This window comes from Emys orbicularis, chromosome 4 (genome assembly GCF_028017835.1).
Source record: "Emys orbicularis isolate rEmyOrb1 chromosome 4, rEmyOrb1.hap1, whole genome shotgun sequence".
Classification (NCBI taxonomy): domain Eukaryota; kingdom Metazoa; phylum Chordata; order Testudines; family Emydidae; genus Emys; species Emys orbicularis.
This window is the reverse complement of record NC_088686.1, coordinates 6,799,694-6,825,713: the sequence shown is the minus strand read 5'-3', so window position 1 is coordinate 6,825,713 and position 26,020 is coordinate 6,799,694. Positions and strand designations below refer to the sequence as shown.

The 26,020-nt window shown below is 48.3% G+C and overlaps 2 protein-coding genes across 2 annotated transcripts; one reads left to right on the top strand and one right to left on the bottom strand.

The window, feature by feature from the left end:
- On the top strand, nt 1-22,177 carry DNAAF2 (dynein axonemal assembly factor 2). The gene is made up of 3 exons (XM_065403772.1): nt 1-1,785; nt 15,556-15,702; nt 20,720-22,177. Exons 1-3 carry the CDS (start codon nt 1-3, stop codon nt 21,287-21,289), a joined length of 2,502 nt encoding a protein of 833 aa, XP_065259844.1. The 3' UTR covers nt 21,290-22,177.
- A 1,963-nt stretch (nt 22,178-24,140) lies between these two features.
- On the bottom strand, nt 24,141-25,589 carry MGAT2 (alpha-1,6-mannosyl-glycoprotein 2-beta-N-acetylglucosaminyltransferase). The gene has a single exon (XM_065402456.1). It carries the CDS (start codon nt 25,587-25,589, stop codon nt 24,264-24,266), a length of 1,326 nt encoding a protein of 441 aa, XP_065258528.1. The 3' UTR covers nt 24,141-24,263.
- Nucleotides 25,590-26,020: the final 431 nt, after the last annotated feature.

Sequence of the window (26,020 nt, the reverse complement as noted above, 5' to 3'; positions counted from 1 at the left end):
ATGGCGGCCGCGGGGCGCTCGGGCCTGGAGGAGCTGCAGCTCACGGCCGAGGAGGTGGAGCGGCTGAAGGGCGCCTTCCGCGACGAGCGGTTCCGGGCGCTGCTGGCGGAGTACGCGGCGGAGCTAGCCGACCCGGAGCAGCGGCGGCGGTACGAGGAGGAGGTGACGGCGCTGGAGCGGGAGCGCGGGGTGGAGGTGCGCTTCGTGCACCCGGCGCCGGGCTACGTGCTGCGGACCAGCCAGGGGGGCGCCCAGCGCTGCTACCTCAACGTCTGCAGCAACCCGCTGCTGGGCCGGCCCCAGGCCCGCGCCGAGCCCCGCGGCCAGCGCTGGGCCCTGCCCTACAGCCTGGCCCCCGGCCGCGAGGAGCTGGGCCGCGCCGGCCGCCGGCGCCTGGTCTACGACGTGGTCTTCCACCCGGAGACACTGCGCCTGGCCGCCCGCAGCGCCCGCTTCAGGCGCATGGTGAGCGACACGGCGCTGGAGGCGGTGCAGAGCCGCTTCGGGGTGCAGCTGGACCGGGCCAACGCCGTCCCGCTGCGGGGCACCGCCTACAAGGGGGTCCCGCAGGCCTCCGTCATCCGCACTCCGCTGCCAGGGGGCGCCCCGCCGCGGGCCGAGGAGCCCGACTCCCCGCTGCCCCCCTTCCCTTCCCCCTACTCCTACCCCGCGGGCCCCGGGAGCAGCGCCCAGCACCAGCCGGCCCCCGCCGCGCCGCCCGGCCCCCAGGGGCGGGAAGGGGCTCGGCCCCCGTCCCCCACCGCGCCCCGCTGGAGCCTGCGGCACCGCTCGTACGTGGACCTGCAGGACTATCGCTGCTGCCGGGACTCGGCGCCCAGCCCGGTGCCCCGGGAGCTGGTGGTGACCATCGAGCTGCCGCTGCTGAGCTCCGCCGGCCAGGCCGCCTTGGAGATCCGGGGGCGGGAGCTGCGCCTGGACTCGCAGCGGCCCGCCTACCGCCTCCGCCTCCGCCTGCCCTACGCGGTGGATGAGAACCGCGGGCAGGCCACCTTCAACAAGGCCAAGCGGCAGCTGCTGGTCACGCTGCCCGTCCTGCCCCCGCCCGGCCCGAGCCTCGCGGCCCCTGCAGAGCCCAGCGGAGTGAGCCCAGAGGAGCCCGAAGTCGGCCCGCCTTCCTCAGTAGGCCTTGGTACGGGCCAGGAGCAGCGAGAAGAGGCTGGCCCTGCAGCCGGGGAGGAGGAGCTCGGGCTGCCTCCAACTGAGCAAGCGTGTGCGCCGGGCGGTAGCGGCCGGGCCCCCAGCAGCCTGACTCCTCCCGTGAGAGCGGTGTGCCCCGGCAGCATGGATCTTACCTCGTGCACCACCAGCAGCGAGGCGGGTCCTCCCCTGGCACCCAGTAACGGCACAGATCTTCCCACCTGTCCCAGCACCAGCCTGCGCCCTGCCGTGCCCACCGAGTGCCTTAGCTGCAGCGGCCACCCAGACCTTCCTGCGGCCCCCAGCATCTTGGCTGCTCCGGTTTGTCCCCCCTTCCAGTGCACCCAAGACGAAGAATCTCTGACCCTGCTCTTGCAGGTGCCAAACATCCAGCCAGAGAGTTTGAAGGGGGAAGTCGGCACAAATCACTATAGACTCGGTTTCTGTTCCAAGGATGCTGCTTCCTACTCCTTCCTCTTACAGTTTCCTCTTGAAAACAAGCTGACCCCCCCAGAGACTGGTATTAATGTCTCCCCCAACAACGCTGTAATAGGACTAGCCAAATCTCCTGAGAGTGCTGGACTTTGGGGGAAGATGTACTTCGGCTTAAACAGCAAGGCTCTGCAGGTAATTACTTTTAAAATGACACATCCAATATATAATGCTTCTGAAATAATCTTAAATTTAGATGTGCTTTGTGGAAGGTCATAACTTGATCTAGTTTTTAAAAAAGATGATTGGCTCAGGGGATAGTTAATGGAATATAAAGCTTTTCACTTCTAGGCCACTAGTTCAGGTTTAAACCAGGTGGGTAGTGCCTCCAAGTCCATTACCATCTGACAGCTGTTCAGTGGCCTATGTAAAATGAACCACTACATTTGATGGCCCTATTCTGATTCACGGTGTGCAGATGTCCACATGGCTTGAATGAGGTGGAGTGAAAACAACTCTTGTTCTCAGAGGTGGTCCCTCTAACTAAGACCTTGTCTACACTGGGGGGAATCGATCTAAGTTGCGTGACTTCAGCTACGTGAATAATGTAGCTGAAGTTGATGTACTTAGATCTACTTATCATGGTGTTGTCTTCACTGTGGTAAGTCGACTGCTGATGCTTCCCCGTCGACTCTGCCTGCTCCTCTCGCTCCAGTGAAGTACCGGAGTCAACTGGAGATTGCTCAGCGGTCAATTTATCACATCTTCATTAGACGCGATAAATCGACCCCTGATGGATCGATTGCTCTGGAGGTAAGTGTAGACATGCCCAAAGGGTGAATCTTTTGACCGGTGGACCTGAAAAAGCGAAGAGAAGTTTGCAGCAGAGACTCCACAACCAGGAACGGAAAACTGAGCTAGAGGAGTGAGATCCAGGAAAGGCAACCCGGGATGCCTGAAGGCACCTTCCAAAATCCAAGGAATGCTCAAAGTGAGAGAGAGAGAGAGAGAGAGAGAGCTGCATACGCATTTAGGATTTTTCAATAGCTCTGCATATCCCTAGTGCTGAGTAAAGTGAAGGTGGGTAGGCAGAACTGTGTGAGGGAAGCTTGGTCTAACATACCTGTTTTGTGGTTAAATGATTGGCTTTAATCTCTAGGGCTGTCAAGCTATCATCTTCCACAAGCACTAAATTCACATGAAAAGTAGTGTATGTATGTGCACACACAATTATTTTGAAATGAAAGTGTGCGAATACAGTATACACCAGTGGCTCTCAGAGGTCTTCCAGGGGGTACATCAACTCATCTAGATATTTGCCTAGTTTTACAACAGGCTACATAAAAAGCCCTAGTGAAGTCAGTACAAACTAAAATTTCATACAGACAGTAACTTGTTTATACTGCCCTATATGCTATACACTGAAATGTAAGTACAATATTTATATTCAAATTGATTTATTTTATAATTGTATAGTAAAAGTAAGAAAGTAAGCAATTTTTCAGTAATAGGGTACTGTGACACTTTTCTATTTTTATGTCTGATTTTGTAAGCAAGTAGTTTTTAAGTGAGGTGAAACGTGGGGGTACTCAAGACAAATCAGACTCCTCAAAGGGGTACAGTAGTCTGGAAAGGTTGAGTCTCACTGATATACACAACCAATTACAAGATAGCTATATACTGCTATAACTATTGAAAGAAGACTGCTAAAACAAGCAGATTAACATAAAAAGCAGCTTTAAATTTTAAAAAGCCATTGACTGCCATCTTGAATTAGAGCTCCTGTAATGTCATGTGAGCAATCTAGATGTGATTCCTCACTTAATTTTTTCCTTATTCCCTGGGCCATGGACATTCCACATGACTTTTTCTCAGTAGTCATCTAGAAATGTCTATCTCCAACATATGAAATACTCAAAACTGTTTTTCTTCAACAGTGAAGAGCATTCACAGGGATTTCCATGATAAAGAACTGGACTTCCCTGCACATGGAGCACTTAAAACAAACTTTCCATGTATAAGGACCCAAGAAAATGGAATCCTGGACTAATTCTTCAATTCTGGAATTTTGGGTTCAACTTCACTATGTTCTAGAACCATGAAATCCTTTACAACTTGGAACACACATTGTGAGATGCCCATTTTGTAAAGCTGACTGGTATCTTCAGTATGTTCACTGGGCTGAGGGCCTGGAGTATGGAAATTTTTTTTCCAAAATCTGAGGATTGCAAAATATTGTATGACCCTTTCAGGGATTCTGGTACTTTTTTAATTTTTTTTACTCAGTATATAAAGGGACAAGTTTTTGAAACTTGACTTCTAATTTTGCATGCCTACATGAAAGCCACTTTATATCACTGTGGGAGAAGTTGCTGGTGAAAGGAGTGGGTGAGAGAGGGTATTGTGGGGCGGGAGTGGGATTAAAAAATATTCCCACACAGGACTCTGATTTAAGGTACTGTCCCTCAAGGCCTCTCCAAAATCCCCTCCCAGGCTGTTTGCCTAGATTTACCCAACAGCAGATCCAGCTCTCTCCCACTGTTACTTATATTCCAGTCTACATCTCCTGTGTTCACACTGCATCCGAAGAAGTGGGTTGTAGCCCACGAAAGCTTATGCTCTAATAAATTTGTTAGTCTCTAAGGTGCCACAAGTACTCCTGTTCTTTTTGCGGATACAGACTAACACGGCTGCTACTCTGAAACCTGTGTTCACACTGGATTACATTCTCCAGAATGTTGTGGTCCTAGGCTGAACCAGGAACAGGGCTATAGGTAAATCCTGACTCCCCTCTTAAAGGGCTAGCTTGCCTCTTGACATTCAGCCTATAAAATGAAATACTTAATTCTTAACAGAAATAGAAAGCAGGTTTTGATCTTGTTGGGTGAATCAAGAATATATTCTGCCTTCAATAATCTATTTTGTAACAGTAGTTTAAACTATATTCAGAAATGGGAAGCAGATTCAGAGAGGCAGTTAATTTAGGCAGATCAACCACCTGCAGCTTTTGGGGCAAAAGTGCCTTATTTTGTTTAATTAGAGAAATGTTGGTTAAAGTACTAACTGAAATGTATTTAACTTCCTCCAGGTTAAGTATAAGAAACATCAGGTATTCCTCAGAGTGCTGGGGAGGCTATGCTCATAGGGATATATACTTTTATCATTGGTGGTTGTGCTCTAAAATCATCATCTTTGGGGGGAAAGTTACTGAATACTTAAAATCCTAAAGCCTGACCTCCCTTTAGATATTGGCATTAGGTTTATTCCATAACATACTAGGAATAAGATTATATAGGGAATTGTGCTCCCTCTTTCTTTTGTGGTCTGTATATAGTATCACGTGTAAATGGAATAATCCCCTTACTCTTAAATCTTTGATTGGGCCCAATGTTTATGGGATGTAGTGGTGCTGGAAAAATATTTAACTTTTTCCAAAGATACGTTTTTCATTACTACACTATCTGGTACTCTGTACCAAAAGCCCAAGGTCAAACAAACTTGATTATGATGTGTGTTGGGACTTTAACAGTAATGTCCTCTTTATGATCTTATTTAAGATTATAGTTTACCATACTGGGAAGTGAATTAAACTTTGGCCTGTGGACTGGTTACAGAGAATGGTAATACACCCCATTTTCTCAGTAATGTTAGACATGCTGTGTTAGTTCATGGTTAGATCATATAGTAGATAATTACAAGTTTTATTGTTTGTGAGAAGTTAATTAAGGCATATGTCTGAAAGAACATTGTGCACGGATAGGAGAGCTCTCTTGGACCCTTGCATCAACATTGACAGCCTGTGGAGTACATTTTACATCTGTGTGCAACCAAGTATACCAGAAGGATTGTGGATTGACTGTTATCCTACACAGCTGGACCTCCTCGTGAATTGACAGTCTAAGTGTATATCTACACTTAGAGTTTTTGCGCTGTAAGTTTCACCGGTGATAGGGAACCGGTGAAAATAAAGTGCTGCTTTGTGTACTCGTTCAATTCCTCAGGCATCAGAGAGTGTTTACATTAGCAGCACTTCCATCGCGGATGAGAGCAGCGCTGTAGGGCAGCTATCCCACAGTGCAGCTCTCTCGATAGGTCTTGTGGGAAGGTGGGGGTGAGCGGAAGGCATTCTGGGTCCCTGCTCAGTGCCCCAGGCTGCCCTGCTTCATGTCCCAGCAGCCCTATTATTTCCTTGTTTCTTTCATGGCATTTTTTTTAAACCCTCTTGCTATCTGGCTGCTTTCCCCGCCACATCTACAAACAAAGGGAAAGGGAGCTTCAAACTTCCCGGGGCTTACAGGGGGAGGGGCAGACGTCCGTGTGTCAAAGCAGCGAAGATGCTGGCCAGAGTGGTCGCTTTTGGAACTCTGGGATATCTTCTGGAGGCCAAAAAGTGTTTACACTGCTAGAACGTGTCTTCACTTTCACAGCAGCGCAAAAAGAACAGCGGTAAGAGCTGTATGTCTCTCGTGAAGGTGATTTTCTTTTTGCGGTGGAACTTTTGAGTTTCACCGCAAAAAGTCATTAACAAGTGTAGACGCTCCCACAGTTTTAGTGCAAAAAAAGGACTTTTTACGCTTTAAATGGTAAGTGTAGACATACCCTTAGATAAAGCAAGCATTTTTTCCTTGCTCCTCATATGCTTATATTAGTTTTGTAAGAGTTGGACATGTGAAATTTATAGTCTTACCTAACTGCATATATTAATACTTCCTTGCTATAATGCTGTAAGTCTGACTGGCCCCTTTGTAATAAAGTAATCGATTCTGTATATAATACTGTAACAGCTGTATTCTACCTAGTATTATCGTAAGCACATGTGTAGATATGTACTTCAGAAATGTCGTATTTTCTAACATCTAAACTCCTATCCTCTTTTTTGGTGATAAGGCACATTGTAGGGAAAATCCTATTTTGTTAAAGGTAAATGTCTTCCACAGTTGTCTGTCACAGAGGTGTTGACAAGAGAGGCCATGGAACTTTTTATATAGTCTGTCATTTAAATGTTTTTAAAGGGACCCTCAAGGCTGACAGTCCCTAAAAATAGCCAATCTCACAATCTCTTTAAAAATACCATTTTTTTAATATAAAAATTTCTTCTGACACTTAAAATTATCAACCTTTCCAAAATCAGGGCTGCATTATGGATACAAGTGTGGTAATCCACTATATATGAACCCAGAGGGCTGTGTTCTGAAGTGCAGGGTTCACGTATATTTAAAGCCCTTTCCAACTTCCAAGAACAAAGCTGTCCATGAGAGCTGAGGGGCTGGCATAGTGCACCCACAAAATCTGCTTCCCTGCAAACCAAAACAAAGCTAGTGGATCTTACTATTTTTATTTATGAAAGTAGTGGTAGCCTGTCTTCAGTGCTGGACAAAACTTTTCCTATTATTTCAAAGCAATTTTGAATGTGACTACAAGTCTTCCTTGAAAATTTTGGCTTGGTCTATATAGTTGTTTGCAGTTTTTGTAGAGTACTAACTTTCCTGTCTAAAAAAGAGTTAATATACTGTGATTAGGACTAGGTTACTTATTACAAGAGGATGCTAGAAACTAAGACTTCTTCTTCGAGTGCTTGCTCATATCCATTCCAGTCAGGTGTGCGCGCGCCGCGTGCACGATCGTCGGAAAACTTTTACCCTAGCAACACCCGGTGGGTCGGCTGTGGAGCCCCCTGGAGTGGCGCCCTCATGGCGCTGGATATATACCGCAGCCGACCCAGCGCCCCCTCAGTTCCTTCTTACCGCCCCTGACGGTCGTTGGAACTGTGGAGCACAGCATAGCTGGTCTCCACACTCCCTAGCTTCTAGCTCTCATTTCTGTAGATAGTTGTGTATAGTAGTTAAAGTTCTTTAGATAGTTGTTTATTTAGTTTTGTAGTTGTTGTAAATTGTTAGCGGGGGTTAAGGGGGTTGTTCTCCCCCCTTTTCCCCCCGGAGCATACCGGGCTCATGCCCAAGGCTCCTGGCTTTAAGCCGTGCGCGTCCTGCGCGAAGCCGATGCCAACAAGCGACCCGCACGCCTCCTGCTTGAAGTGCCTCGGGGAAGCCCATCAAGCAGATAAGTGCCCAATCTGCAAGGCCTTCAAGCCTCGAACAAGGAAGGAGCGGGACTTTCGGCTTCGGCAGCTCCTAATGGAGGCGGCGCTCAGCCCGGATCCTCCCTCGGCGCGCCCAGCCCCGGCGCCGAGCGCCTCGGTGCGCAGCGCCCCAGCGGCCCCGACCGGCGCCGCGGACAAGCCCTCTCGGCACCGGCAGACTTCGGCACCGCGCCCACCCCAGGGGACTCGGCGCCGATCTCTATCTCCGGGCCATAAGAAGGCCCGCAAGGCACAGGACATTGCTGCCCTGAAGACGCCGGCTCCCCCGGTGCCGGGGGTAGAGCCGCGTCCTGCTTTGGACCGCCAAAAGCAGGCGGCCACACCGTCGACTCCGGCACCGAGGCCGTTGAGTCCGGTGCGGACTGTTTCACCACCTAGGCTGGTGGTGGAACCTTGTCTCCCCTCAACTCCGGAGACATTTACGACCGCGAGGGACCTGATCGCCCTCACGGAGCCGGCACCGTCGCAGCTCCCGGCACCGGTGGCTCCGCGCATTGTGCAGTCGAGAGGCAAGCCTACACTGGTGCGCCCACCGTCTCCAGTAGACTCTCGGCACCGCTCCAGGTCTCGGAGCAGGTCCCGACGCCGCTCGGAGTCCCGGCGCCGACTATCACCTCGGCGCCGGTCGTACTCGCGGTCGAGATCCTCTTCGCGACGCCGCTCTACATCTCGGCACCGTCGCGACCGCCGGCGCCGATCGGACTCGAGGCGCACCTCCCGGTACCGGTATGAGCGCCGATCGAGGGACCGCTCCCGGCACCGGGTGTCGTCGCGATCGTCGTCTCGCTCCAGATCCGGATCGCGGCACCGGCGCGGCTACCGGCACCGATCCCGATCCCGGCACCAATCTCCGGCACGCTGGGACAGATCGCCCTACGGCCGGCACCGACCGGCACCGCACCAGCCGGGGACGGATGCATCGCGCTCGGCACCGCCATGGCCGTCGAGATCTGCATCCCACTCCTCTGAGGGGGCCTCTAGATCGGCCTACCCTCCACAGGGGCAGGCGGCTTCGGCGGACTTCGGCCCCTCGCAGGACATGGCAGAGGACCCTACGCAGGGACCTGCTCACTGGTCCTTTTGGACCCCATGGGCCTACCACCAAGCCCAAGGGGCCCCACCGTCTGCCTCCCGCTCGGCCCGCTCCGAGCCCAGAGCCCCGGAGGCCACCATCTCCCGCCCCCCCCCAGGGGGCATGGAGGCTCCAGTGCCCACGCCGGCGCAGGCCATGGACCCTGGGGCGAGCGAGGCCCAGCTCCAGGAGCACCTGGAGCAGGATTTGCCATTGGACCCCTTGCCACCGGGGGTATCCTCCTCCTCCTCCCCTGATGAGGCGGTAGCGGGGACATCCGCCATGGGCCCGCCCCCTATAGACCTTCGGACCCATCAGGACCTGTTGCGCCGGGTGGCGCGCAATATGGACCTCCAGATGGAGGAGATCGTGGAGGTTCACGACCCGATCGTGAACATCCTTTCAGCGGACGCCCCATCCAGAGTGGCGTTACCGCTGATTCGCTCCATACAAACTAATGCCACCTCGATCTGGCAAACCCCGGCCTCTATCCCGCCCACGGCCAGGGGCGTGGAGAGGTAGTACTTTGTACCCTCCAAGGACCACGAGTACTTGTACACTCATCCCCAACCGTGCTCACTGGTGGTCTCATCAGTGAATGCACGGGAGCGCCATGGCCAGCAGGCGGCAGCGCCAAAATCGAAGGACGCTAAGCGCTTCGATTTGTTCGGGCGCAAGGTCTATTCGGCGGGGGGGCTTCAGCTTAGGGCGGTCAACCAACAGGCGCTCTTAAGCCGATACAGTTTTAACACCTGGTCCTCAATGGAGAAGTTTAAGGAACTGGTTCCCCAGGAATCTAGGGAAGAGTTCGGGACTTTGGTAGAGGAGGGTAAGCGGGTGGCACGCACCTCCCTACAGACCTCCCTGGATATAGCCGACTCGGCCGCTAGGACCCTGGCGTCGGGTATAGCTATGAGGCGAACCTCCTGGCTCCAGGTGTCAGGCTTGCCACCTGAACTGCAGCAGACCCTCCAGGACTTGCCCTTTGAGGGTCAGGGCCTGTTTTCGGAAAAGATGGACTCGAGGCTCCAAAACCTTAAGGACTCTCGAACAATGATGCGCTCCCTGGGGATGCATGTCCCAGGGCCGCAGCGCAGACCCTTCAGGCCCCAGCCTCAGAGGTTCTACCCTCCCCCGCCTCGCCCGAGACAGGACTTTGCCAGGAGGCGGGGTCGAGGCGGTAGGCGACGGTCGACCGGCCCTCAACCCGGTCAGAACCAGGGCCAGCCTAGGCCACCTTCAGGGCCTAGGCAAGCCTTTTGAAGGTGCGGTCGAGGACGGCACCAGAACCAGCACCCAGGATTCAACTCCCCCCTTCCGGGATCGCCTCTCCCGTTTCCACCGTGCTTGGTCCCTTATAACATCGGACCGTTGGGTCCTTCGCACGGTGGAGAGGGGATACGCCCTCCAGTTTTCCTCGCCCCCCCCCTCTCACTCCCCCTCCCCGTCCCTCTTCAGGGACCCTTCTCACGAGCAACTCCTTACACAGGAGGTTTTCGGGCTCCTCTCTATGGGAGCCATAGAGGAGGTTCCGCCAGAGTTAAGGGGCAGGGGGTTTTATTCCCGCTAATTCCTGATCCCCAAGTTGAAAGGGGGTCTACGGCCCATCTTAGACTTGCGCGGACTCAACAAATTCATAGTAAAGTTGAAGTTCCGCATGGTATCATTGGGGACCATTATTCCTTCACTGGATCCTGGAGACTGGTTCGCCGCCCTCGACATGAAGGACGCTTATTTCCATATAGCAATTTATCCGCCTCACAGGCGCTTCCTGCGGTTTGTGGTAAACAAGGTGCACTACCAATTCGCAGTCCTTCCCTTCGGCTTGTCCTCGGCTCCCAGAGTTTTCACAAAGTGTCTGGCAGTCGTCGCGGCATACCTTCGCCGACAAGGGGTACAGCTGTTCCCGTATTTGGACGACTGTCTGGTGTGTGGCCGCACCAGAGACCAAGTTCAAGCTCACGTCCACATAGTGACACAGACTTTCCACGAGCTGGGCATTCTACTCAACAGAGAGAAGTCCACTCTGGTGCCAACACAGAGAATAGAGTTCATTGGAGCGATCCTGGACTCCAGAAGTGCACGAGCCATTCTGCCAGAAGGCTGGTTTCAGACTATCGCACGCGTCATTCACGGTCTGCGGGCATCTCCGTTCACCATCATAAGGACATGCCTTCCCCTGTTGGGTCACATGGCCTCGTGCACCTACGTAACCAGGCACGCCAGACTACGGCTTCGCCCACTACAGGCTTGGGTGTCATCAGTGTACCGTCCACACCGGGACGACCTGAACATGCTGGTCACGGTCCCGTCCTCGGTCTTGACCTCGCTCACCTGGTGGTTGGATCGCGCGGTGGTCTGTGCAGGAGTGCCTTTTCACGCCCCACAACCCTCCCTCCACCTAGTCACGGACGCTTCATCTCTAGGATGGGGCGCTCACCTCGGGGAGCGTCATACCCAGGGCCTGTGGTCCGCATCCGAACTAGCCCTACACATCAATGTCCGGGAACTGATGGCGGTGCGCCTAGCCTGCCAGGCATTCCTCAACTTCCTACAGGGCCGTTGCGTGCTAGTCCTCACCGACAACACCACGGCCATGTTTTACATCAACAAGCAAGGCGGAGCCCACTCCTCGCTCCTATGCCAAGAGGCCATTCGCCTATGGGACTTCTGCATCGCCCACTCGATCCATCTCACCGCATCATTCCTGCCTGGAGTCCAGAATACGCTGGCGGACCGTCTCAGCAGGTCCTTCCAGACGCACGAGTGGTCGATTCGCCCGGACATCATCTATTCCGTCTTCCGGAGGTGGGGATTTCCCCAGGTCGACCTGTTCGCATCCCGGGCCAACAGGAAGTGCCACGCATTCTGCTCCCTTTACGGCCGAGCTCCAGGCTCTCTGTCGGAAGCCTTCCTTCTAACGTGGAAGGGCCACCTGTTCTACGCCTTTCCCCCATTTCCGCTTGTCCACAGGGTACTGCTCAAGATCCGCACCGACCATGCACGAGTAATTCTAGTTGCTCCCGCTTGGCCGAGGCAGCACTGGTACACCACACTGTTGGAGCTGTCAGTTCAAGCGCCGATCACGCTCCCCTTGAGTCCGGATCTCATCTCCCAGGACCACGGCCGTCTGTGTCACCCCGACCTACAATCGCTCCACCTCACAGCGTGGATGCTCCATGGCTGAACCAGACAGAGCGGCAATGTTCGCAGTCCGTCCAGCAGATCCTGCTGGGAAGTAGAAAGCCCTCTACACGGTCCACTTACTTAGCCAAGTGGAAGCGGTTCTCCTGTTGGTGTGAGCAACGAGCTACGTCCCCCTTGCAGGCACCTATCCCTCTCATACTGGAATATCTCCTGTCCCTAAGACAGCAGGGCTTGGCGATATCTTCAATCAGGGTTCACCTCGCCGCTATTTCGGCATTCCACCCAGGAGAACTCCCGTCCTCGGTCTTCTCTAACCCGATGGTCGTTAGATTCCTCAAGGGCTTAGACCGGCTGTACCCACAAATACGCCAGCCGGTTCCAACGTGGGACCTCAACCTCGTTCTCTCCAGGCTCACAGGGCCCCCGTTTGAACCATTAGCGACCTGTTCGCTCCTGTACTTATCCTGGAAGACGGCCTTTCTCGTAGCCATCACCTCAGCACGGCGTGTTTCTGAACTCAGAGCGCTGACGTCCGAGCCCCCATACACGGTGTTCCACAAGGACAAGGTGCAGCTTCGCCCCCACCCTGCCTTTCTTCCAAAGGTGGTTTCACCCTTCCACGTAAACCAGGACATCTTTCTCCCGGTCTTCCATCCAAAGCCTCACGCTACTCGTCAGGACCAGCGTTTGCACTCTTTGGACGTTCGCAGGGCCCTGGCTTTCTACATTGACCGGACAAAGCCATTTAGGAAGTCGACGCAGCTCTTCGTCGCGGTGGCCGACCGGATGAAAGGCTCACCGGTCTCTTCACAGTGCCTGTCCGCTTGGATCACGTCCTGCATTCGTGCTTGCTATGACCTGGCCGGTGTCCCGACGCCACGCCTCACCGCCCACTCCACGAGGGCCCAGGCCTCCTCGACTGCCTTCCTGGCTCAAGTCCCAATCCAGGACATTTGTAGAGCTGCAGTGTGGTCTTCGGTACACACGTTCGCTGCTCACTATGCGCTGGTGCAACAATCCAGAGACGATGCTGCTTTCGGGTCAGCAGTTCTGCACACAGCAATGTCTCACTCCGACCCCGCCACCTAGGTGGGGCTTGGGAGTCACCTGACTGGAATGGATATGAGCAAGCACTCGAAGAAGAAAAGATGGTTACTCACCGTTGTAACTGTTGTTCTTCGAGATGTGTTGCTCATATCCATTCCAAACCCGCCCCCCTTCCCCTCTGTCGGAGTAGCCGGCAAGAAGGAACTGAGGGGGCGCTGGGTCGGCTGCGGTATATATCCAGCGCCATGAGGGCGCCACTCCAGGGGGCTCCACAGCCGACCCACCGGGTGTTGCTAGGGTAAAAGTTTTCCGACGATCGTGCACGCGGCGCGCGCACACCTGACTGGAATGGATATGAGCAACACATCTCGAAGAACAACAGTTACAACGGTGAGTAACCGTCTTTTTCAAGATTACTCCTGTGAATGTTTTATTTTGGGATCAATTAATTCTGTACTGAAGATTTCGAGACACTTAGCAAATTTTGGCAGGTCACAGGAAGGAAAAAAGAGAACAGAACAAATTCATTGCTTAGTTTTGAACTAATCTCTTCCCTAAACTACATTACAAATAATAATAGGTTTCCATCTCATATAAAGCAAACTGAATAACCTTTAATTGTTAGGTGCATTATGGGACTGGACTAGATGACCTTTCGAGATCCCTTCCAGTCCTATGATTCAGTGCTCAGATTGTATGTGATCAAGAGGAGACTTCAACAGAAACCGTAGATGTCTACAGTTTGTTCCTCAGCAAGAACAATCAACAGAGCAAACTCTACAGATGGCAGATGCAGTACAAGATGACAAGGACTCAAGGATTCCAGACAGCCAGTCATTGTAACTAACGGGCAACCAAATGACCAAGTTGTTATGCAGCCAGGTCGTGTAATTAGAAAATCAGTACCATTCAGAGACACTTAACAGACAAAGACAGCGTGATAGCATAAATACTGTAAATGATAGGAATGTAGAACTTACAGGGGGAGATGTAACAGAATGCTAAAGTTTATTATATTCTGCCACTAGGTGGCACTGTGTGAAATACCATCTTTAAGCTAACCTCAGTCATCGCAGGCAAAGCATTAAAGGATCTTATCACACTAGATGTGTTCGTCTCGCTGAGAAGCAAGTCCATGTCTGGTACAGGAGCATGACAGGGATATCAATGGCTAAGCCTCTTCTACAAAATGTAATCACCATTACTACTAGTGGATGCTGCTAGTGTAAATAAGGCCCCTACTGTATTCTTTTCATGAATAACCTCTCTGCACCCTCCCTATCTGTCCTGCTGTATGTGTACATTTCTTGGATTGTAAACTCTTTGGGCAGAAAATGGGTTTAATTCTATACTGTGTAAATTGGCAGTATATACATGATCTCCAAAGTTTCATTTAATATTGTATGACTATGGAACTGTCATGCTCCCAATTATAGCTTCTTTTAGAGATCAAAATTATATCTTTGAGAGCCCAGACACAGTTGGATGAGAGAGCTGAAAATATTCAAAATTGCCTCATTGCATTTATCATCAACAGGACTTCCTTGGTGGCTGGACTTTTCTGGTATTCTAGCTCTTATTAGGTTGATGAGATGAGGGAGTAAAAAGGAATGAGGGATTTAAATATGTGTATGTTAAAACAATCCGAGTAATTGAGAATCCCGGAAAAAGGGGTTTAATCTTTTTCCAACTATTTTACATAATGGAATAATTTACTGTTAAATAGAAAAAGAAGCAGATGAATAAATCTATAAAGTATTATTGTCTTTATTAAACAACAAGATATTCCTGGTTGTATTTTTGGACCATTAATATCCACAGTTGGTTTGAGTCATAAGACGAGTAGCAACATGCTTCACAGTGCACCTAAATCACATATGAATAGCCCTAAAAATATATCCTGGAGTATCTTATTTAACTGTAAACTGCATTTCATTTCATTCCATTCCACTTGTATTTACTCATACCTGAATGAAGCTCTAAAGAGACAAGTTTGTTACACAGATCTGAAATGGATATTGTCATATATATATATTTCATATTCTCCACTCTAGAAGGCCTAATCTTGAAATCTGATGACTAAAATGAGCTGTACTTATAAACAAATCAGATGTTTAAAGAACGAGGGTACTTGTGGCACCTTAGAGACTAACAAATTTATTTGGGCATAAACAAACCCACAGATCCAGAACTTTGTTAAATCGAATATCAAAAGAGAAGGGAGGGCAATTGAAACAATTTTTTCATTGTAATCGTTCCTCAAATGGAAACTGAAAACAAACACATTACATGTAGAAAACATGCCTCCCTTTAAACCATTGCCTTTTGTGTGAGGCAGACCCGTATTTTGTACAGAAATCATTTAAACCATTTTCTTCATGTTCATCTCTCACTACTTCTGAATGTCTTATTGAGAATTTATTAAACCAGAGATTTCAACAGATATTGTTTTCACAAGCAGTGTGGGTGTCTCAGCTGCATATTCAGAATCAGAATTTTATATGTATCTATATATTTAGTGGGTTGCTGGGTACAAAAACACTGACACATAATGTGAAAAGAACATGTAAACACGTAACTTCATTTTTTTTGCCTTTAGGAAAGGTTGTTTGTCAGTGAAGAAAATGTTGATGAATTTCTGGTCAATGTCTTGTGCCCTTCATTCCTCAAACAGACAACACTGGAAAGCCAACCATTAATTGAAGTACTTGATGTAACTGAGGTCAAAAGTCAAATCAGATTAAAGGTAAGGATCTGCTTGGCAATAGTACATGGCACTTCTATAGTTTAACAAGAATAGTGTGTGAAACCTCCCTCAAATGGAGTCATTCCTGCTTTGTTTGGATACTGTTGAAAATCATGTATAGGAAGTGATGTTTGCAAGTGTAAATATCCGTTTTTGGAAAGGCCGATTTACTTTAAACACCATTTAAATTAAATTAAATGGTGAAGTGGAACTATGTACAGTTCTGGCTTAGCAGCAGTTTTATTGGGATGACAGTGATACATTGTGTTGTCTCATGTATAAATACCTATATAATAAATCCCTTCTTCATATTAAAACAAAAATATCACTGATTTATAGTCACCGATTTATATCTCAGTAGGGGTTCAGGGGATACAGAGACCCAGAAAGTGCTTCCAGGTCACAGCCACTTAGCTGTGCTGGAGTCTGCACTCTCCAGACAAACCAGGGGTAGGGACTTCACTGGAATAGAACAGGTCTGAGGCTTCTCTACACTGCAGAGTTTTGGTGGCAAAACAGCAGAAGTGTACACACAGTAATGCCACTTTTGGTGACAAAACTCTTCCATTTTTTGGTGACAAAATAAAACCACCTCGATGAGACACAGGGCTTTTTGCACAAAAGTTTTGTTGACAAAGTGCCAGTGTAGATGCTGCCATTCATTATGTCGACATAACTGGCCTCCTCCAGTATCACACAATGCCTGCTATGACCGCTCTGCTCACTGTTTTGAACTTGGCTGCCCTGCAGGCATGCGCCCCTCCCTTTTCAAAACTCCAGGAAGCTTTGATAGTCCTCATCCCGGAGAGCTCACCCAGCTGCTGAGGAGGCTGCTTCCAGTAGCTGAGGAGGCTGTGGGAGAACTCAAGGGAATTGCAGAACTGCAGGTAGGCAGAGTAGGCTGCTGCTGTGGGGGAGCGAGAGAAACTGCTGTGGATTGGTTGCTCAGGCTGCTGTCTGAACTTAAAGAGACAGCATGCCGGCACACCCTCCCCCAACACACACACTTCCCCAACACACTCTCTCTCACACATGTATATGTACTCCTCACACACTTCCCAAACACACACAGTGTTTGTCTCTCTCTTCCCCCCCCCCCCCCCAACACACACACATACTCCCTGTCACTCACTCTCCTCCTCTCCCCCCACATACACTTCAATCTACTAGGATGCCCACAGAACAATGGGATTGAGAAACCTGCATCATGTGACACTGTACTTACCCCATGAGGCATTGAAAACCCTTCCCAAAGCACCATGTGACCAGTTGCACAGTGGGATAGCTACCTGTTGATGCAAGAGCTGCTAGTGTGGATGGGCTCTGCCAACACAAGGAGCATAGTGTGGATATGCAACAGTGGTTAATTAAAGTGCTCTAATTCAAGCGGCATAAGTTTTGTTGACAAAACTCTGCAGAGTAGACAAGGCCTGACTCTCCAACTCTTCTTTAAGGATGTGCTCAATATGAATAAGTGAAGAGTCCATGTCCCTCCATATACACAATTTTGAGTAAAGTTTTGGAGCCCTGTGGATGTAGTGTACAGTACTCCAATGGTTCTCAACCAATATCTAGATGAGTTGATGTACCTCCTGGCCTGGGGGTACACAAAGGTCTTCCAGGGGTACATCAACTCATTTAGATATTTGCCTAGTTTTACAACAGTCTACATAAAAAGGGCTAGTGAAGTCAGTACAAAGTAAAATTTCATACAGTGACTTGTTTATACTTCTCTATATGCTATACACTGAAATGTAAGTACAATATTTATATTCCAATTTATTTATTTTATAATTATATGGCAAAAATGAGAAAGTAAGCAATTGTTCAGTACTAGTGTGCTGTGACACTTTTGTATTTTTATGTCTGATTTTGTAAGCAAGTAGTTTTTTAAGTGAGGTGAAACTTTGGGGTACTCAAGATAAATCAGACTCCTGAAAGGTGTAGAGTAGTCTGGAAAGGTTGAGAGCCACTGGCATACTCCATTGGTTCAGGTACCTCTGAATTAAAATCTTTCATGCTTATGGATGCAGCTCAAGACAGAATCCCCAAAAGGCCCAAAATTTGTACTTTGGAATGTGGGGGGTCACAGACAAGAGAGGCTTAGGGAGAGGACAGAAAACTCGTTGTTTTTGGGATTGTAATGAGGATGGACTATGCTGAGATGGGCAGGGAGAGGTCATAGCGAAGAGGAGCAGTGGGAGTGTCAGGAAGGTAGAGGGTACCTTGGAAAGTTTGTCTGGATAACAATCTCAACTTTTTCTATTTATTTGACCTGAGCTAAACCTTTGAATCTTGTGAGTTTTCCCTGTGAGTTAGGGCATACTTGTGAGAGTACAGGGTTCTTTTCTACACGAGAGCAATGTGACTAGAGGATTAACATGGGACTAGGAGGCAGGACTTTATGAATTCTAATCTCACCACTGCCATTCATGTGGTGTCAACTAACCGACTCTCCTCCCTCTGTTTTCCCATTAGTTCAAAGGACATCTAATGCAGCCTACCTCTGAGGGGTACCATAAGCTTAAGCATTATCTCCATTTTATCAAACACAAAACTGAGGCACATAGGATAAGTAACTTGCCAGAAGTCCAACAAAAAATACGTGGCAGTGTCAGGCAACTCTCCTTGCTCCTAGTCTCCTGCCTTCACCAGAAAACTATCCTTTCTGCCCCCTTCATTGTCTAAATACACAGAGGTACAGCCACACTTATAAACCAAAAAAAATTAATTACATCTTAGCCCTTTACAATAACTGAACAAGTGTGGAAAAAGCTCTCTGCTTTTTCAGTTTAACTTTGTCCATAGTAACTTTCACTGTTTCCCATCTCTAGTGAACATTTCCTCTCGTTTGTATGAAATTTTCAGAGTAATAGAGAGCACAACATTTTTAAGATAGTTTTACCATCACATTTTCCTACCAAAGCTGATGGGGATTTGGACAGGCATAGCACCTGAAACTTCTTAACGCTTTTTGAAACACATTACATTTCAAGTTGACAGGGTCTGTTTAGGTTCCACGTACAACTGTATGTTGCAGCTCTAGCCAACATTTAAATGCTAATCCAAAAAACAAAATTCAGAAGTGGAATTTGGACTTTGATACTAAAGTAGCTGAGTAAAGAACTTACTTCAGGGGTTGTTGCTCCACTGTTATTTTTCAGTTGATTATGGTTAAACTATCCATTAGAGAATTTTTTCAAATATCACTTTGCATCACACTGTGGTGTTACCTCATTTGCATTTACATATTTTTGCATCGTTCCAAATTAGCTATGTTAAATATTTTGTCCCTCACTTTTGTAATTTAGTCAATATTTAGCCATAGTTTAAGATGCATGTTTTGTGCAGATCTCAAAATAAGATATAGCCTTTTGCACATTTAGTTTTGATTGTACCTAACAATAGATGCTCCACAGTGGTGCAGTGGGCCTAAATTCTGTGGCAAGGCTCCCTGATTAATGATATTGAATTTGTGACCGCTTCAAGTAATGTCAATAATAAGGTGTTAGTTAAATAAATAATCACTGCAGTAATCCCTTAACCTGCTATTAATTTCAACAATTTGGTTTTATATTTTTTCAATTTTATGCCACCCTTAGTTTTCAGCGTGCTGCAGAGTTGTGACGTTCCTATATATCACTGCATTTCTAGTCTGAGTGCATTGTAGAAGTCTTTGGAGGAAAGCTGGAGATTTTGGACACTGAATAAACCAGGGGTTCTCAAACTGTACTGCGACCCTCTTCTGACAACACAAATGACTACATGACCCCAGGAGGGGGGACCAAAGCCTGAACCCGTCTGAACCCCGCTGCTGCAGGCAGGGGGGCCAAAGCCCAAGCCTGAGCCCTGCCATTGTGGAAGGTGGGGGCGGAGCGCAAAGCCTGAGCCCCACCACACCAGGCAGGGGGGCCAAAGCCCAAGGACTACAGGCCCATGCGAGGGGCCTGTAACCTGAGCCCCACCACCCAGGGCTGAAGCCCTCGGGCCAGGCTTCAGCCCCAGGCAGTGGGCCCCAGCAAATCTAACGCCAGCCCTGGCGACCGGTCCCGACCCAGTTTGAGAACCACTGGGATAAACAGATTTGGCTTTTGGCACCGAGGAAATGTGGGAGAGAGGGAAGGTAGTTTGGGGTGTTGATACCCAAGAGGTGGGTGATGCTTTCGTCACTGGTAAGGGAATGAATCTTCTCTTACTTTCTTGTTGACAGGGTGACAGTAACTCATTTGGGGTGTGGGGAGTAGACTAGAGAAGGTTTGGCAGGGTAACGAATCTTGAAATTGCTAGTTCCCGGAGCTAGGCAACTGCCTTTGACAACATTGAGCCACTCCACTGCAGCCAGACACACCCTATTTACTAACAATGGATACACATTATGTAAAAGCTTCTGCTGAAATAACCAACAGCAAAAAAGTGAATGTTGATCTATGATATTCAGTCATCCGGGTTCAGAGTGCTCACCTTAGTGAGATGAACAAGAACAGTTCTCTGACATTGTTTTATGCACACTCAAGACGACAACACTGCATTAGTTAAACTTTCCACATGTGACAGGGACATAGTTTTCACAACCCTACAGGCTAGGAACATTTCCTCAAATGAAAGTTTATATTCTGGGGCCAATTTTGCAGCCATGGATTTGTGGAAAATGCAAGGCTGTGTGCATAACCCAACTGTGATCATTTGCTCTTTCTTCCACTATTAACTGTTGTACATCATTACCAATTGGCAGCTGTCCAGCAACTCTTTCCACAGCAGAGTAAAACCTTATGGTGGGAAACAATCTGTAATACACTCCCACATGCATTTTGATTACAGTATTGGGAAACACTCAGCACAGGTCTGATTTAGCTTTCTGAAAGCACAGACTAACACAGATTGTAGATCTCATAGAAATAAATGCATTCTGAGTTATTTAGTGTCTAGGCCTCCCGTTGATAGCATTTTTGTGTGTTCAGTCAACATTAAGTGTTAGGGTATCAAAGTACAATTAATTACCTGGTTTTTTCCTCAACAGTCACAGGAGGTTAAACATTGTGAACTTGGTGAAAAAGAACAAACAGTTAACAATTCAGGAAGAGATCAAGTTGAAAAAGAGAATAGAAACTACTTCAAAACAAATATAGAAGCTAACCATATTGCAGCTGCCACCGTTGGAGAACATGGTACGGAAACGGACATGACTTCTGGATCTTTTACAACTGATAAAACAGTAGTAGTAGTAGATCGTAGTTCAGGCCATTGTTTGCAGCTTGAACCTATTGACACTAGTTTAGCAATTTCTGGGAAATCTCAGATAAATGAACCACAGTTAGAACTTGCTTTCACAACAGGCAAAAATGCCACGTCCTCAGACTGTGAAAAGCAAGAATTACTTCATTTGGAAGAGCAGGCAAAAATAAGAAGGGATGAAGAGGTCATGTCTTCAGAGCCAGCAGAAGAGAACCAACATAATTTGAACTGTAGACCAGTTTCTCCAATTATAAAGGAAATTAATATGCAAGATGGAAGTGTGCAAATTGTTAGAGATCACACAACGCACTGTGCATTAATTTTTCAAAATTCTTTGTTGTATGAGTTGGATTAAGTTATGTCAGGATTTTAATTATAATGGTCAGTTTATCCTCTGCAGTTCAGGCTTCTGGTTTTTTTGGCATTTAAATCATTGCATGGAAAGCAGAAATCTGAACCTGAGTCTGACAGCTTCAATAAGAGGAAGCGATTTAATTGTTTTGTTTAAATCAACTTTTGTTAATTTTGATTTTTTACAAGTTTTAAACTTTCTTTAAAATAAAAGTATTTTCAAAATAAATGTTCAATTGAGTAGAAATTAAAACATACAAACAGCAACAGTAGATTACTTTCCCTTCAAGAACCTGGACTTGGATCTTGATTAGTTGGGTAATCTCTCTAATGTATTGAAGTTTTTATATGTACTGTGTATGTACTGTGTTTTTGTAATGCTTCTCTCCAGATTTGCTATCTTTGTTCAACCTAATGACAAACAGTACCCATCATTTGAAGTAAATATTTGCCAATACTCATTTTGTGGATTGTAGGGTTAGACTGCTAGTGATTTTTGGCAAATAGAATTTTTCATTCCATGGAGAAGCCCACTTTTTAATTAGTCTCCTTAAAATAAATGTTTATACTGCTATCTTATCCTACTACTTTCCTTCAGATATATAGTATCCAACTACACCAATGCAACCATGTTTAACTAATTTGTTTCTTTGTTATCCAGTGTATTAAAACCTGCATTTCCCAACATCTCTGCATTTATTCATGTATAATCTTCTTCTAATATGGAGTCAATTTGTCTAAATTATTCCTACCACTCAAAATAAGTTTCCTGGGGTTTAAATATGCTGCCTGTTGGGATTGCATGGCAGTGGAAAGCAACAATAAGCAAGCACATTTCTAAGCTTTGATATTAAACTTTCAGATCCCTTTTCTGTCACTTCCCCCCCCCCCCCCCCAAAAAAAAAAGTTCCTTTACAAGCTGTTGTACATGCTGAAGAAAATGTACTTCTGAACGAACTTAGGTTAAATTAATTTACAGTTCAAATCTCCCATAAAATGAGGTTGCTTACATAGCTGTGCCAACCACAAGTACTTCTTGGGGCTGCATATGCTTAACAGAGAAAGTACTGAATTTTATTGCTTGTGACAACTCTAAAATGTATATACTGTGTTGGTTCCAGGATATTAGAGACACAAGGTGGATAAGGTCATTTTTATTGGACCAACTTCCTGTTGGTGAGAGAGATTTACACTGAGCTTTTCTTCAAATCAAATCTGAAGAAGAGCTCTGCATAAGCAGGAAAGCGTCTCTCTCACCAACAGGAAGTTGGTTCAGTAAAAGATACTACCTCACCCACCTTCCCTAACTCTAAAATTTGACAGTTAAATTACCCAGGAGACCAATCTGTTTTGGCACACATTCTGTTTTTTAAAAAGTAATAAACATCCACATATTGAGATGGCTTCATAACAGTTGTGTTTCCTCTCCAGTGAATACATTTAAGCAATTTATTCACATCCCATAAAGGAGGAGAGAAAATTAAGAATAGAGTTTCGTTGAAAGTTATGTTTTATCTATCAGCACACAAGTTAAGCAGTTTCATTGAGCAATAATTATTTTTAGACAGGAACAAAAGGCCACTGACCCTCTTATCGTAATACAAGTGCAGTAGAGTTTTCTTCAGCCTTAATGTAACAAATTTATCCAATCACTTTTTTTTTTATGAATGTCTAAGTCATCTAGCTACATGAAAGTACTTTTAGAGTAATTCCTGTCACCCAATTTTTTCAAGCTTGGTATGTATTTGATATGGTTTATGGGGACTAGCTGATGTTTAGATAGTGACTGCATTCCAGCTGTCACGTACATTCCCCCTCTGTACTTTGTCTAAGTCGTTCAGTGAAATCTGTTTTGAGGCTATTCCACAAAACTTCTTTAACTAGTATTGATAAGTTTGTTATACTTCAATGGTAAGTGACATTTAAAAAAATGCATCACTACAGTTAGAATAGACAAATATTTCACTGTAACAAATGGCATTGTTTTGTATTGTTTCTGGCTTTCAGTTCCAGTTCAACATGTTTTTATTAAACAGTATGTTTATTCTTTTTATATGGCTGACTAATTTTGAAGGCTAAATGTTGTGATTACTTTCTTCCAAAGGAGGTAATATTGTGTGTTTCTCTGTTTTAACTCAATTACTGATTTTTTTAATGAAGTTAGATGTACACTCTTTGAATGGGTAATGACATTTGGTGTGTTTTTAAACCCTCTTTGCATTAGAAAAAAACTGAATTTTGACATAGCAAGAAAGATTTAAACTAAACTAATGGTTTTGCAGAATCAAGGACTTTCATGGTATTACAAATGTGAATTTTATTTTGGCAGAACTAAAGTATATTTCTACATTAAACTGAGCAATGATTTGTCCCTTTTCATATAATCAAATACATAGCAAATAAGAGAATGCTCTTGCAGATATGCACCAAATCTCAAGCAAGCCTAATAAAATAGTACAAGCTTGTGGAATGCTGAATGATTTTACTTTAATGTCATGGAATTTAAACAATGAGAACGTTATTTAAAACAGTACAGGGCTGCTGGACTGAGAACTGACTAGAGTTCAGTCAAGCTTATTCCATTCCACCCTTACTCTTCTCAGTACTTTGAATATCAGGGATTTGCTCATTTCAAAATGTATTTTGCATGGAGTTTAAGAGATTCTGCAAGTGAAAAGCCCTCTAATGTAACAGATAAGAGATGCATTTTAATGTTGTTTATCCTTGTCAGTAAGCACAGCATAATGGCCACTTTCTGCATCTGGGCTTAAATTTTGTTTTCCATCTGATCTCAGCAATAGAGCCTGTCCCATTTAAAAAATTTAACTGAGAAACATGAAATTACTAGTTTTGGACACCTTTTACAAGAATGTTTATTCATCTTAAAGCAGAAACCAATCCAGAAACCCTTTTATACACTTTTGTCCATAAGACAGTATGGAATAATTCAAAAGAGAGGCTAGTTGAGAGTTTGATTTTCACTGCAGTCTGCGATAACTTTTACAGAGTTCATGGTCTCTAATATCTCCCCACCCTCCGTTTTTCACGTGAGGAGAGAGAGGTGCCATGGAGTACCGTTTACTGACACTCATTGTTTCAGGAAACAGGTACTGTTGGTTGCTGCTTAAGAGCGAGTCGATTTTGGCACTCTGGGTGGATGGTCTGCAGGATTTCTTGTGGTGCATGCCACAGTCCCCTGTATGAAAAACCCTGGGGATTTCGGGTACTAGCACTTTCCAGAATTTTGGAAGACAAGAGATAGTCAAATGCTGCAGCGTCCAGTCCCAGTTATAGTCGTCATATGTGCAGAAGGCATCTGTGCACTCGATCAGTTGCTGGTACGTGTCTCTGCTGAAGGCCATGCCCATATTGTGCTCGGTGGACTTCCACGTCTTCATTTCCACCTTGTCGGCTTTGCCGGAGAAGCCACCCCGCACTACGTTGTAGCTGCCAAGGGAGAGGACCTGGCACTCCGGGCACTCCTGCTGCTTCAGCGCCCAAAGCTGCTTGAGGACGTGGTAGAAGTCAGGGGCCAGGTAGTGATCCTCCTCCAGGAAGAGCACCAGCCCCGTGTGCTCCCGCAGCGCCCGGAGCCGCTCCCACACGAAGTGCAGCTTCCACCACCAGTGGTGCTTGGTCTGGGAGAACTTGGCCTCGCGGTAGTGGCCGAAAGAGTCCGGGTACTCGGCGTTGATGCAGCCCAGGCGCAGCGCCGCCTTCTTGCCGATGTCGCGCGGGCAGTCGCGGGGGTCGTGGCCGGGGAACTCGCGGGGGTAGAGCTGGGTGCTGAAGGGGAAGAAGATCTGCAGCACCTGGCAGAACTCCACCTGCGCCGCCAGCCGGTTCAGCTCCTCCGACCACAGGTCGTGGCTCAGCACCAGCAGCGCGTTCTCCACGCCCGGGGCCCGGCGCAGCGAGTCCAGCAGCAGCCGCAGGTGCTCGGCCCGCTCGTGCACCTGCACCACCAGCACCAGCTCGCCGGCCGGGCGGCGCGGGAAGCGCGCCAGGTTGCGCACGGGCTGGTCGAAGTTCAGCTGGTAGAAGAGCGAGCGGTAGCTCAGCGTCCGGTTGGCCGCCTCGGCCTGGGGCGGCGGCGGCGGCGCCGAGGCGTTGGCGGCCCGGCGGCTGGCGGCGGAGGCGAGCTCGGCCGCCCGGCTGGCGGCGCGGGGCGCGGGCGGCTCGCCGGGGTCCCGCGCGGGCTCGGGCTTGCGCTGGCGGCCGTGGCTGCCCCAGAGCGCCAGGCCGCAGGCGGCCACCAGCAGCGCCAGCAGCAGCACCTTGCGCTTGTAGATGCGGAGCCGCATGGTCCCGGGGCGGCCGGCGGGGCGGAGGGCGGAAGCGGGGCCTGCCGCTCGGCTGGGCCCGCCCCTAGCTCATCGCGGGCGCTGCGCTCCCCGCTTGCCCCAGGCGGCGGCCAGAGCGAGCCCGGAAGGGGGAGGAGACGCCCGGGGCCGCCCCTCCGGCATCAGCGCCGCGGAGCGCGGCGGCGCCCAGCCCGCGGCGCGCGCATGGCCCCGGCGGCTCCTCGCGGCCCGGCGCTGAGGGAGGCTGACACCAACTGTCACGGCGGCGGCGCGCGCGACGCCCCCAACGCCGGACACGTCCCCGGACGCCATAGGACACGCGCCGCACCCGGGCCCGGCCCATTGGTCAAACTCGCTGTCACTCACCCCTTCCGCCCCGCCCCTTCCGCCCCACTTCCGCTCCCGAGGGGCAGGCTAGTGCTGAGAGCAGT

What these genes read in the sequence shown, in the direction of transcription:
- MGAT2 (XM_065402456.1), bottom strand. Translation starts at nt 25,589, where the DNA reads ATGCGGCTCCGCATCTACAAGCGCAAGGTGCTGCTGCTGGCGCTGCTG.
- DNAAF2 (XM_065403772.1), top strand. Translation starts at nt 1, where the DNA reads ATGGCGGCCGCGGGGCGCTCGGGCCTGGAGGAGCTGCAGCTCACGGCC. An exon ending in TAAACAGCAAGGCTCTGCAG is followed by an intron (nt 1,786 to 15,555) that starts GTAATTACTTTT and finishes TTTTGCCTTTAG; the next exon opens with GAAAGGTTGTTTGTCAGTGA. An exon ending in AAAGTCAAATCAGATTAAAG is followed by an intron (nt 15,703 to 20,719) that starts GTAAGGATCTGC and finishes TTTCCTCAACAG; the next exon opens with TCACAGGAGGTTAAACATTG.